General features: G+C 41.3%; 2 protein-coding genes across 2 annotated transcripts; both read left to right on the forward strand.

Moving 5' to 3' along the window:
* Positions 1–3,144: 3,144 nt before the first annotated feature.
* LOC129111887 (kelch-like protein 41b) lies at positions 3,145–8,514 on the forward strand. Its single transcript, XM_054624038.1, has 6 exons — positions 3,145–4,251; positions 4,916–5,073; positions 5,429–5,536; positions 7,297–7,482; positions 8,161–8,307; positions 8,403–8,514. The coding sequence occupies exons 1-6, from the start codon at positions 3,145–3,147 to the stop codon at positions 8,512–8,514; spliced, it is 1,818 nt and encodes a 605-aa protein (XP_054480013.1).
* Positions 8,515–10,376: 1,862 nt separating this feature from the next.
* On the forward strand, positions 10,377–12,802 carry LOC129111955 (2-oxoglutarate receptor 1-like). Its single transcript, XM_054624119.1, has 2 exons — positions 10,377–10,425; positions 11,698–12,802. Exon 2 carries the CDS (start codon positions 11,700–11,702, stop codon positions 12,744–12,746), a length of 1,047 nt encoding a protein of 348 aa, XP_054480094.1. The 5' UTR covers positions 10,377–10,425; positions 11,698–11,699; the 3' UTR covers positions 12,747–12,802.
* The last annotated feature ends 1,328 nt before the right edge of the window (positions 12,803–14,130 follow it).

A 14,130-nucleotide genomic window follows, 5' to 3' on the forward strand; every position in this document is an offset into this window, starting at 1 on the left:
TAAGGGACTGTATGAAAATTACATTAGATTGCAGTTACTCCTTTCTTTTGCATGATAACAGAGTTTTAAATAAAGTTAGACTAGATTATGATGCAAGTTCAGCAGTACATGTTACAAATAGTTTTACTCAACAGTGTAGTAATTCATTAACATATTGACCGGATGTTTATGGTGTGGAACATTTTGATCTGATTAGTTCTGCGCTTGCTTTTTTAGTCTATGGACGATTTGACATTCAGGCAAACTGTAACCAAGAAACTTCATTTCTACTGTATATATTATTTTGCACTTAAAACTTATCCTATTATGCGTGAAATGGGAGCTAATCAGTCGCTTTGAATGTAGTTTGTTTCAGTTTAAACATAGAGAAGGGCTGGAATATTGGATATTGAATATTTTTTCGCCATATATTTGGCAACCGCTAGTTTCAGTTTGAATGTAGCAAATGCTAATCTAATGCTTTTGCTGGCGCACATTGGGATACAAAAATACATTTATTTTAAGATTAAATCCGGATACAGCAGCTCAAATTCTTCATGTTTTGCCTCTTAAATTATTAATGGTTAAATGATTTTTGTTATAAGTGTTTTAGGATATTGGGTGGGATGCTGTCTATAAAGGGTCCAAAGAAAATATTGCTGGGGACGGTCTTGCCCCACCCCAATCATTTCCATACAGTCCCTAAATATTCCACAAAAATGAATACATATTTGCAAAACATGTTTTAGAAATCTGCTTTATTAAAGCTCTTCCATTTGACAAAAGCCTTGACATAGTATCAACAAATATGACAGCTACAGAAGTTTGGAAAATAGCGACATGGCATGGAACACTGAAGTTGATGAATTTGCTGTTTTTCAGATAAGAAAATGAGACAAGAACTTCACCCGGCAGTCCCACCGTCTCTCTCCACACTGCCGGGAGGCTAACTTTACCTCGCCAGGAGGAGGGCAGGCGTCCAGCCATCGCGGTCCAAAGCGTTTCCGTCTCCGGAGTGGCCTTGCACTCTCCTCCTGGATACCTGCCGCTCGCCACCAGCCGTTGTTCCGCCCATTTTAATTACCAGTGTAACGTTGGCATGAAAACACGGTGGAATATGCTAGCCAACTAAATATACGAAAAAATCATTGCTTCTTCTAACACGCAGTATTTCACAGCGTCGGAGAGCACATTGCTATCACCAGATAGTTGGTTATTAACACTCATTCACCAGACGTTGTAATTTGCTAAAACCTAATTTCCAGTCCACAGAAAGTAGAGAACTGTGAATGTAATGCTATACAGTGGTCACTGAAAAATTTGAAAACGATAGAGGCGACGTTAACACTCTTTTATTTCTAGATTAGTCCTTGATGATTAGGGCTGATATAAAACAGTACATTGGGTTTTGAGGCCTTTTCAACCACGAAATGCCGATTTTTAGAAATTCAGTTAGAAATGTCATGATTAACACCAGCATCAATGTGTTTAATCACAGCACAGTCATATCTTTAAGTGAAGTGTGCAGTTACTCTTTAATCTACTGTGGCTTTGGGGAAGTGTCAGAGTTTTCTTACACAGAAATCTGCTCTCCCCTTCTGCTTAAATTACATGTTAGACACTCCTCGACGAGTGGCGTAGTCTGATCTATCTTTAGTGCTGCCCACGGGAGAAACGTTACCTAACTCTACACACTGCTCTCACTTTATCAGGCCACAAAAATAAGACTTAACAATACAAGATCCTATTGATCCAGACACATCAGTATAGGCCTTTTTTTATTTACATTTTGTACTAAAATGTGTGACTTTGAGCAAATTGACACCATTTATCTTTAAAAAGAAAGAAAAACACAGTGAGTAAACATTGTCAGAGCTGATTGAGGTGTGTTTTAAAATGTTTAACTTCACACTCTTACACAGTTGCAAAGACACACAACCAAGCAGCTGGACAATAATAAGCCCCACAGGGGAAAGGGAGAAGCTTGCTGATTGGTTGACAGAACAGCTTGAATGAGCAGCTTCACCTGTTTCTGCACACAGCTGCTGCACCCAAACTTTTCTGGTCCATTTTTAGCTCAATGTTTTTGGGCTCTTTAATGTCACTTTTTTTTATTCATTTTGCTGGTTCCTTTGAGGAGTTGTAGGAAAATATTCAGCTGAGGAAAACAGAGTGAAGTGCTAAAAGAAAGCATAAAAAAACAGATAAATCATTAAAAATAAAAATCGCAAACAAAATCTTAACTGGTCTTTAAAAAATGGAACTTGTTGATTTTAGTTACTTTAGTAAAATCTAGAGAATTATTTAGATACAAATTGAACCCATTATTCAAGAAAAATACCCGGTTTGCTGATTCAAATATTGTATTTGCTTTTCTTTTTCATATGCGATCGTAAATAAAGCATTTGGGTGTTTGGACTGCTGGTTAAACAAAATGTAAAGTAGTTATTAAAGACTGCACCTTGGGCTCTGATTAAATAATCAGAACGTAACAGATAATACAATTTGTTATCATTGCAGCTGACTATAATGAAATTGTCTAGAATTTTAATTATTGATACTAACTGTCTCGGTTGCTGCTTAGTCACGATATATGAAGTACAAAGTACAAAGAAAAAAATTTGACTAAATCATTACGGTTGATTTGGCTGTAATAGACTTAATAATTGGAAAAAAAGATGAATGAAGGAAAAACCAGATATAAATGAAAGGGATCTTTTATACACAGAATTTTGAAAGTGACAGAGGCTGCTATACATATCTCTCCCTGTCATAGGTATAGCTTGGGGACAAGCTATTCGAGGACTTTGACAGCATTGTCTCCACTGCTCATCGGCCACATGACACTTGAATCATGGTGGCATATCCCCAGCCTGAGAGGCCAGTTGCTTCTTTCAGTCTGTGACAGCAGCTGCTCGAGCAGAGGCCTGCGCTTCGATTTGGCTCAGTCAGATTCCAGTGGAGCTGAAGCAGGCAGGGGGCAGAGGGGGCTATATATAGAGTGGGAAGGGATTAAATTGCGGGGTCTTCACTCCGGGAACCTTTTCTCTGCCCTGCCTTTTCCAGCCAAGACCGACTGCCACAAGGACCTGTGGCTGCCCCGTCTCTTTCCTCTCTCCACAGACCCATTTTTGTTCGCCCGCTGTTTCCCCCTTGTGACACGCCATGGACCCCAACGCCATCAAGGAGGAGCTGCGCTTGTTCCAGAGCACCCTGCTTCAGGACGGGCTGAAGGAGCTGCTGAATGAGAACAAGTTTGTGGACTGCACCCTGAAGGTGGGCGACCGCAGCTTCCCCTGCCACCGGCTAATCATGGCCGCCTGCAGCCCTTACTTCAGGGAGATCTTCTTCACCGAGGACGGGAAGGAGGTGGAGAACACCAAGGAGGTGGTCCTGGAGGATGTCAACCCCTCGGTCCTGGACATGATTGTCCAGTACCTCTACTCAGCCGAGATTGACCTCACCGATGACAACGTCCAGGATATAATTGCGGTGGCGAACAGATTCCAGATCCCTTCTGTCTTCACGGTGTGTGTCAACTACCTTCAGAAGAAGTTGTCCTTGGGCAACTGCTTGGCCATTTTCAGGATGGGCCTGGTGCTCAATTGTCCCAGGCTCGCTGTGGCCGCGCGCAACTTTATCGCCGACCGCTTTGAACTCCTCTACAAAGAAGAGGAGTTCCTCAAGCTCGCCGCCCACGAACTGTTCGCTGTCATCGGCGGAGACACGCTGAACGTGGAGAAGGAGGAGCTGGTGTTCGAGGCGGTCATGGCCTGGGTCCGCCACGACAAGGAGCGCGTCAAGGTCCTGAAGGATGCGTTCAACTGCATCCGCTTCCGCTTGCTGCCAGAGAAGTACTTTAAAGACAAGGTGGAGACGGACGAGTTCATCAAGGCCGACCCCGAGCTCCAGAAGACGATCCAGGTCATCAGGGATGCCTTCAAGGGGAAGCTTCCAGAAACGCCAATTAAGAAAGAGGGCGAGGAGGGGGCCAGCGCAGAGGGAGGCGAGGAGGAAAGCCTATTCCCCGGCTTCCTGAATGACAACCGCAGACACGGCATGTACACGCGTGAGTTCATCGTCATGATCAATGACACCGCGGCAGTGGCGTACGACGTCGACGAGAACGAGTGCTTCCTGGCGGCAATGTCAGAGCAGGTGCCACGCAACCACGTCAGCATGGCGTCACAGAGGAACCAACTCTACTTAATCGGAGGACTGTTTGTGGATGAGGAGAACAAAGATTTACCCCTGCAATGTTACTTCTACCTGGTAACTATGTTTTTTCTTTCACTCTATATTGCTCCCTTCATTACAATTTTTTTTTTTTTAAATAAAGAAATTGCTTGATATTTTGGTCTTGCAGAGATTTAGATGGCTCATGTTAAAGGGCCATTTCCTCTTCCCTGTGGCGCTATTTTTAAATAGTTTTGGCACTTTGAGCACCACAAGCCGAGTGCCATATAGTCCCATTTTATTGGAGACATCTCTACGGCCGATATCTACAACACTTGGCAACTCACACCAAAACAATCTAGATTGATAAGTAGCGCTACAGGTTAAAGGGCAAATATGTATTTTTGATTTTTGGGGTATATTGTCCCTTTAAATATATAGCTTGAGCCCAGAGACTGCTAGTTTAGCTAACTACAAAGACTGGAAGCAGGGGTAATTCAACCGAGATATATTAAACAACATATAAAAGTTGATTAATGAGCTTTAGTTGCGCTCAGGCTAGCTTTAATGTTTATTGTATGACAGTGGAATTAGTCCCCTCATCTAAATCTCAAGAAAAGAAATTGTGTGTCTTCTAAATTGTCCATCTATTCTCAATAAAACAGTGTTTGGTATATTAAAACTCTGTTCATTCTAATCTTCACATTGGGAAAAAGAGAGAGAGCTAACGTACATTTTTTGAATGTGCTTTTCTCCACAGTTGGATTCACTCACATCCGACTGGGTCGCCCTGCCGCCCATGCCTTCCCCTCGATGCCTCTTCAACGTCGGTGAGAGCGAGAACCTGCTGTTCGCCGTGGCGGGGAAAGACCTGCAGACCAACGAGTCTCTGGACACTGTGATGTGCTACGACGTAGAGTTAGTAGCATTTGTTTGCTTCTTTTCCCTCCCTCTGTCTTCATTTCTCACCCTGTCTTTCACCTTTTTATACAATTCTAAGGTGATAATCAACTGCATGAAATTAACAACATTGCTTCCTTTAAAGATTTAAAAAAATACATCTGTGATGTTTAAGTATTCATGTTTAATTGGTTTCTTCGATAATAATAAGCTACTTTTTCTTTTTAGTTAGGATGTTTATCTTTATTTATGTTTAGCACAAATCAAGATGGATTTGGCTCTACCGACCCCACACATGTATCAATTAAGCATTTTTTTGAATACTTTTTGAAGACCATAAGTTAAAACCATTTCTTAAATATCAATTCTTCAGGAAGATGAAGTGGAGTGAGACCAAAAAGCTTCCTCTAAAGATCCACGGCCACGCTGTCGTCTCCCACAAAGGAGTGGTCTACTGCATCGGAGGAAAGACGGATGACAAGTGAGTAAATGTGTGTGTGTGTGTGTGTGTGTGTGTGTGTGTGTGTGTGTGTGTGTGTGTGTGTGTGTGTGTGTGTGTGTGTGTGTGTGTGTGTGTGTGTGTGTGTGTGTGTGTGTGTGTGTGTGTGTGTGTGTGTGTGTGTGTAGTGTGTGACCTTAGGCTGAGCAGCAGCTGTTTGTGGTCTATCATTCTGCCAGACTGCAGAGCTGCAACATAGTTCATAGATAACAATTACACTGCTACAGTGAATGGCTGTCTAATATGGTAACGTAGTGGAAGATACTGATCCTGTGCATCTCTTTTAATATACAGTGATATTAAAGGGTCTACAGACCTGAACATACAATCATTTGCTGTAATCTTTTCCCGTGTTTGCAGCGCATGCAGCAGTGACGCATGAAAAAATCAAGTTAGCTGTGTTAAATCCTAAAGATCTAACACAGCACATCAATCCTAACTTGATCCTAACAACATTTTCATGTAATAATAAGAATTCAAAAAAGAAATCACAAAAAAATCATAGGTTAAAACAGAACACCAAGGTTTAAACAAGTGCATTTGTAAAATTAAAAAAGTATTAAAAAAAAACTTTAGAGATATAAACCTACTGTTAACATATTAATAAATATATAGGTTAGCATACACTCATATATAGATAAATACATACATTCATGAACTCCCAATCAACTAAAAAAGGGGCTTAGGATAGAGGGAGCACCTTGCCATATCCTAATCTGCAGACAAACCATATACAAAAGTTATACTCTTGGGATGATCCAGTTATTATTTCAGTCTTAACTTTCTGTACATAACATAATCTACCATCACTCTTTCTCTAAGTGCATTATATTTCTTATCATAAATTGAGATTATGGAGTTTTAATATCTCAGCCTTATCTGCCAACCGCATTGTCTCCAGTTGGGTCTACATATATAGATATGTATATATATTTGTGTCACATCTATTTATATCAAAAGTACTCTCTGTTAAATCCAGATGAATCCTCTTGTGGATACAATATACTATATTTCCTCCAACTACTGTACACCCAGTACTGTTCCTTATTAGATGGTCTTGCCTTTATCCAGCCCCATTATAAAGTACTTTGTCAGATAACAAATCCCACACAATGAAACACTACCAACTGTATGTGCCGTTAAGAGAGAGACTTTAGGATGTAACCTTCAAACTAAAAGTTTAACTGTTGATTAATAGTGAGAAGGGCCTTTTCTAGTAATATGTTCAATTAAAAATGTACATTTTCTCTATTTGCTTTATTCTCATTTTCTTATTAATTATGTTGTCTTTATATTGACTCTGCCTTTTTAATTAAAGTGGAAAGTTTCCATGACTTTATTCAGATTCTGAGCGACTTATTCAGCTCAGAATCTTTGTGGATCTTCTCACTCTCTCAGGTGTAACTGTATTCTTGCTGACTGTTGATTGGAAGCTGTGTGAACTCAGTGGTGCCCTGATGAAGGCTTTATGCTGAAACATATTGTCAGTCCATTAGTGAAATTAGTAGGAATGATTAAGACACGAGGAGAAATTCTCATCATCATTTACCAGAACGCTGCCTTTCGTTAGCTTTGCTAATCATATTTACAAAGCAATTTATTCCAAATTATCTTTTAATTCAAAATGTGTGATATGCTTTTGTCTTCATCTGCAATTTGTTGTATTTTTTTCATGTTTCATGTGGAGGAAAGGTGTTTTTTTCTTACAATATATATCAATATTCCTCCCTTCATCTCAACAGCAAAGCTCTCAACAAAGTGTTTGCGTACAACCACAAGCAGTCTGAGTGGAGGGAGCTGGCGGCCATGAAGACAGCCAGAGCCATGTTCGGGTCCGTCATCCACAACGGAAAGATCGTGGTGGCTGGTGGAGTCAACGAGGAGGGCCTCAGCGCTTCATGTGAAGCCTATGACTTTGCGACAAACAAGTATGATCTTGGTTCAAAGTTCCCACAAACAACCACATGTAGACATTATTATTCTCAGAACCGCCCCAAGCTACAGAGCCCCAAAGTGTTTAATATTTCATAAACAAATAACACATCATGAAATAAACGCATAAATACATTACGTAAAAAGTAAAGAAAAAAATGTAACCAATAATTTGTGAGATAAGTTAAGAATATATTAAAAGTAGTCATCAACATAAACTGTTATTTCAACTTTCTTTTTTAATAATAGAATTTGTTTTTTCTGAATCACCTTTTTTGGATTTCCTGATGGCATATTCCCCAATTATACTTAACCTGAGCCTCCCAGCTAACTAACTAGCTAGCTAATTCCTGTTTACTTTAGCAACCACAGAGAAAGACTCTTTTTTTTTTCATCTTGTTAGAGTGTCTTTCTCTGAAAAACAAAACTACAATCAAAAGGCTGTTGCATTAACCAGCTAGCTGGAGCTAACTGGCCATGGAATGTATGGGTTTATTTACCTGTAACTATTTAAAAAGTTACTCATTTCAAAACGCCTTATTTATGTATGGATAATTAACTTCTTGGGCCCAAATCTCAATGGGATATGGAGGGATGTACCAAGGTACAAAAAAGCATCTAAATTGAGCACTCCATCTTACACTTGACCTTCTCCTAATGTCGCATCTCCTCAGGTGGGAGCCCTTCACAGAGTTTCCCCAGGAGAGGAGCTCCGTCAACCTGCTGAGCAACGGCGGCTCTCTGTATGCCGTTGGCGGCTTCGCCATGGTTCAGGCGGAGAACAAGGAGGTGGCCCCCACAGAGGTCACTGACGTCTGGCAGTAAGTCTTCTCGAGTTATGGGAGCAAGGTTTTTTACATGTTTTGGGTACCACTGCGTTTGCTTTGAGAGCTGATTCTCCTTCCGGTCTCATTAGGTACGAGGATGATAAGAAGCAGTGGAGCGGGATGCTGAGGGAGATGCGTTACGCTGCCGGCTCCTCCTGCGTGTCCATGCGCCTCAACGCTGCAAGGATGCCCAAACTGTAGATGGAACTATGTTCTTTCTTTCTCTTTTTCTTTATTAACCCCCCCTCCCTCCCTCCAACAACACCTCCTGACACCCCCGTCATCCCCCCTGCGAGATGCCTCCGAGGCATCTCATCCTCTGCACTCAGATTTCTATGTGCCGAGTTGATCCTTGACATAATTTTTTTCTCTGAACTCAGATGATTTCTATCTGTACTATAAACACTTGCTTCTGCTGCTGCTTCAAAGACTGCACCATCCCCACAGTATTAAAAAAAAAACGCAATTTAGATTGATCTATAAAGCTGTTTACACCATTTCTAGCATTTTATTTCTTTTGTAAAATAAACATTTGTAAACTTCTGCTTCTATTACTGTTCATGACTTTGTGTGACAGAAAAGCGACATTACAGAGACTGTTTCAACACGTCGAGGGCAGCCGAGAAAAAGGAGATGTATATTTGTAGGCTTCTTTGTACTTTCAGGTAAACAAGGAAGTGGAGTTGGGTTAATAGCAGCTAAGTATTGGCATTTAAACACAGAATAATGATCTTCAAACACGTGCTGCACATCCATGTGTGCGTCAACATGACCGTTGTCGACTGCATGTCAAGTTCAAGAAATGGGAACAACAAAACGTGACCTGGAAAAGTTAAGGTATGTCTACGAAGTGCAATACATTCACACTTAATCTGAACGGTGTTTTAACATGTTTTCACAATAACGTTAACAGGACGATGCCACAGGAGATGGAGGATTTTATACCACATTTAAACTGCAGCTGTGAAAGTGATGGAAAGAGATGGAAGACGTGTAAACGATGCCATTACACTCATTAACACTTAAATGAATAATTAGGGTTATGTAATGTAAGTATGGAAATATGGTTGGTATTTCCACAGCCTTGGGTAAAAAATCTAAACTATGCTGAAAAAGTTATGCTGTTTGTTTTATATGTTGAAAATTAAGATATTTCAATTGTAAAAAAAACTACAAAAGGCAAAAGAATCTGAAAATAGACAAATGTATGTGAGCCCTAAAATGTTCGAATTAATTGAAAAACAGTCACTGAAAGAAGAAAAAATGGTAGTTCAAATTGAAATGTCTGTCAATTTACAACACTGAGAAAAGCACTTATACATTTAATCTCATTTCCATATATGCATTTTGTGTACCCTTAAGACTTTATTTTTTTAAAAACAGACGAGGTTTTAACTAAACTAACTAAACATCAGCTCATCTTGGCCATTTGAATGGGTCTACCGTCGGACGATTTGACCCAAACATTTCAATAAATAAAAGGAAAAAACAACATTGTGTTTTCTAGTGACAACAAGTTAAGAGATAACTGTATTTAAAAAATAAAAGTTTGAATCATGTAGATTTAGGGCTTCTGTAGTTAATGGCTGATAAAAAATAAAATCGATTTCCACCACTGGGAACTACTGTGTCGGCACGATATTTAAGCATTACTTTACTCATTACTTGAATCAGAAACCACCATCAGTGATCCCACCCCCAGTGTGTAGAAATAAAAACTTCTCAAGCAACAAGTTTCTTTTTCTGAACAAAAGGTGCATTGTACAGTTCTAAATCTTTAACCAAAAAAAAGACTAACTTTCCCCTGTTTTGTTCCTCCTGCAAAATCACCTGAACCTGACACTGATCCGTGTCAACACAGCAAACCTTGAGCTTTATCAGCTCAAGCATGACAGCAGGAAGCTACGGCGAAAGTGGCTGTAGGTGAAGCACACAACAGCGTGCAGCAGACTAAACTATGCTGGACTTTCCCCCCCTCTGGGTGTGGAAGACTGGAAGGGGAAGACGAGAGAGTGAGTGGGAGGAGGAGTGACGGAGGGATGGATGTGAAAAACAGAGATAAGAGACACTAAGGGGTTGGAGTGAGCGCCGATGAGGACACTGTAGCTCAAAGTGAGTAGAAATATCTATTTTTTTAACTATACCTTTATAACTCAGCCTCTCTCTTCAGCACTTCTGAAATTAGCTTTACAGTAGAGTTTCTATTTTCCCACAAAATATGATCATTTTAATGAGGACAAGTCCCTGCCTCATGAAATCTGACACTACATGCAATGTGTAAATGACACCTCGCACATCTCCTCACATCTATAATGAGAGCAGATTGCACTGACAGCATTATGGGAAGCTGCCATCGAGCCAGGATGCCATAGGCGCTGCTGGTCCTGAGAGGCTTTTTTTGCAAACCAGACTGTTTGTTCGAGGGAAAGGAGGTTTTGTTTGCTCGTTTCCCATTGAGTCTGCTTCAATGTTTGTTTCTTTCCCAGTGTGCTCGCCTCTGGGTTTACGCCGCTGCTCTCGCCTTCCTTCCTCTGAGCAGTAATTGCCAATCGCCGAGGGGAAGGGAAATTATGATTTGCTCCTAGTCTATTTTTACCTCAGCCAACAACGTAAATGTATATGCATTCACCTGAATTGGGAATTGGAAAAAAATCCACAGCAATTGAGTTATCAGCCAGCTCAAAACATCCATTTAAAAAAAAAAATGACATGTGTTAGGCATATTAGAAATACCATTAATGATTCACCAATTACATTAACAATTAATCAAATCACTAAATGTTATGTGAACATTAACATTCTAGTGAAAACACTACAAAAAATCAAATGTCGAACTTTCGACAAGCTGGTGAAAACAGTGAAGGAGTTGGTGGAGACCAAAACAGAGCTAAAAGGAGAGTGTACATTGGCTTTCACAATTAACAGGACTCAGAATTGCTGCTTACAAGTTCTCTATATCAACTTTATATGGTTATATGGTGGTCTGTGCTTTTTACGCCATAGATTGACAACGCGTCTCCACTTCCTCCCAATGTACAAAACAAAGCCGTAATATTCTCTGATACGGGCGCTGCACATATAGAGCCAGAGTCTGCACAGAGGTGGTGGTAGCGAGGTCCCGCAAATACACCCGCCAAGCACAGCAATACAGTTTATTAGTGCGAGGGCCACCTAGCTGCTGTGTAATGAGGCATTAACTAACACAACATTTGACCCTAATATTTCTGTAAATACATTAATGATCAAATTTACGCATTTCTTTATTACACAGACTCATGACTAGTGTGTGACTAGTGTCTATGAACACAGTCGACAGTTCAACAGCGCCGGCTTACCAGGGGAAATGTTGCTAATTTTTTTTTAATTGATTTTAATACTCAACAGCCATGGAACCTGACAACTGCACCCACGCCATGGAACCTGACAACTGCACCGACGTGAACGAACTGATGACACGCTATTACCTGCCTGTCTCCTACGCCATCATCTTCATCGTGGGCCTGGTGGGCAACGTGACCTCCATCAGCATTTACGTGACCAAGCTGCGCCCCTGGAGGAGCAGCAGCATCATCATGGTCAACTTGGCGCTGACTGACCTCCTCTACGTCCTCAGCCTGCCCTTCCTGGTCTACTACTACAGCACCGGGGAATGGAGTTTGGGCGACTTCATGTGCCGCTTCGTACGCTTTGGGTTTCACTTCAACCTGTACGGAAGCATCCTCTTCCTGACCTGTCTCGCCGTTTTCCGCTACGTGGTGGTGATCGAGCCTCTGAGGGCGGCGCAGGTGCAGCAGAAGTTTTGGGGCATAATCGCGTGTTCTGCCGTCTGGTTCATCGCCGCTGCCGAAATCGCACCCATGCTGACGCTGATATCCCAAAAGGTGCACGACAACAAGACTTCCTGCTTGGACTTCGCCAGCAGCGAACACGTCGATGAAGTGCGGTTGCTCGGCTGGCTGCTCACTGCTCTCGGATTCCTTTTACCTCTCTTGGTGGTGTCCCTGTGTTACATAGGTATAGTGAAACAGCTGGCCAGGGGGCCCAGCACAAGCAGCCCATGTCGGGTGCGGGCGCGGCGCGTGACCGTGCTGATCCTGGTGGTGTTCGTGGTGTGCTTCCTGCCGTATCACGTCTTGCGCATGTTGCGGATCGAAATTCGAAAGAATGATGAAATGTCATGCATGGTTAAGCGCATCGTCCACGCAGCGTACATCGTCTCCAGGCCTCTGGCGGGACTCAACACGGTTTTTAACTTGGTTTTGTACACCCTCTCAGGTGATAAATTCAAGAGGGCCTTTCTCAGCAGTTTTTACTGGGACCTAGGCCTCACCCAGGCCAGGTCGCTGATCCACGTTGCCATCATCAACAAGGCAGGCCGCGACACGCCTGCTGTATCACCGAAGACTGTCCACAGTGGCGGGAACGCTGCTTGACAGCTGTGGTTTCCTCATTGTGTAATTCCCAGAGACAATTAATGCTTTTATGTGCATTCCCCTGATATGTAAATAGAAGTGACTCAAGATTAAAGTGGTAAGAAATGCACTAGACTGTATAATTTACCTGACCAACAATATAATAGATTCTTCTGTTTGCAGCCACAACAAATGGTCTTGGTTACACAAGGAATTTGTAATCCTACTACCAGGAAGTGGTGGTAGGATTACTCATTCCTGAGCTTCCCTTTTAAAGATTTGCCTGTGTATTTGCCTGTGTATTTTTAGTTTAAACAGCAAATAAGGTTGTACTGTTTTACATGTTGTATATTACACCTGTTTTGTGTTTTTAAAAAGGGCATTTTTATAATTAAACTACAATTGTTTTTGTTGGTGAACTACACCAAATGTTTTTACTACATGATTGACATGCTAAAATAAAATAAGAAATTGAGCAGTGGAGACTTGTAGAGATTAGTAGGGAGCTAGCTCATTTTAGCCTAGGGTTAGCTTGACCTTATTTGTCTCATAAAAAGTGTCATCCTATTAGACAATTTCTTTTTTTTGAATCAACAGAAATATGATGGTGTATAAGTACCATTGGAGGTAAATAAATAATAATAATTAAGGAGCCGTCTGAAGGGGTTCATATTTCGAGAAAAATACACATTTCTGAGATTAAAGTCATAAATTGTAAATTTACGGGTGGAAAAAAAAGGCTTCACTTTGCAAAGTTTGATCAACCTGTGAATGAGGTGATAACTTTTGTGCATCAGGAACTACAACGCAATGTTCAGATGCAAAGAAATCACATGTTCCATACTGTGGCACTGCCTGTTTATTGGTGGCGTCTGTCCAAAATGGTTACTTGTTTTTACATACAATGGCCCTAATACGCCATTGTATAGAAAATACTTTGTGCAGAGGATTCTGGGATCATTTAATGCTCATTTTTAAACTTGTTCCTTGAGAAAGGTCTCTTTATCTCAATTTATCATTTAACTTCTTTCATTTTTTGTATTTTTTATAGTCCCCTATACTCTGGAAATGGATGAATTTTTTAAAACGACATCCATCATCACGGTTTGCTGCGTCCTTTTCCCCCAACAGTGCGATAAAACCCAGATTTAACAGCCCGACACCTCCCGCGCCTACTGATCTGTGAAAGACGCCGAGGTTGCATCTGAGCACTCCTCTCTGCAGATGCTCCCACCTTCCCCACCAGCTAACAAGGCGGGCAGAGCATTCCTCTCTCTGTGAGCCAACACACTGCTCTCTATGAGATCTGAACCTCCCGGAACAAATCCTCCCTGTCAACAGAGAGATAAAGGAAGCTCTTACACTGTTTGCCGATCACTTCCTGTATACGGCTCCATCCTGGATA

The sequence above is a fragment of the Anoplopoma fimbria genome, chromosome 22 (assembly GCF_027596085.1).
Source record: "Anoplopoma fimbria isolate UVic2021 breed Golden Eagle Sablefish chromosome 22, Afim_UVic_2022, whole genome shotgun sequence".
NCBI classification, from domain to species: Eukaryota; Metazoa; Chordata; class Actinopteri; order Perciformes; family Anoplopomatidae; genus Anoplopoma; species Anoplopoma fimbria.

Bases quoted from the DNA above. Each gene is read 5' to 3' on its own strand.
- LOC129111887 (XM_054624038.1), top strand. From the start codon at position 3,145: ATGGACCCCAACGCCATCAAGGAGGAGCTGCGCTTGTTCCAGAGCACC. The intron at 5,537-7,296 runs GTGAGTAAATGT...TCATCTCAACAG, and splicing joins GGAGGAAAGACGGATGACAA to CAAAGCTCTCAACAAAGTGT. The intron at 8,308-8,402 runs GTAAGTCTTCTC...CGGTCTCATTAG, and splicing joins GAGGTCACTGACGTCTGGCA to GTACGAGGATGATAAGAAGC.
- LOC129111955 (XM_054624119.1), top strand. From the start codon at position 11,700: ATGGAACCTGACAACTGCACCCACGCCATGGAACCTGACAACTGCACC.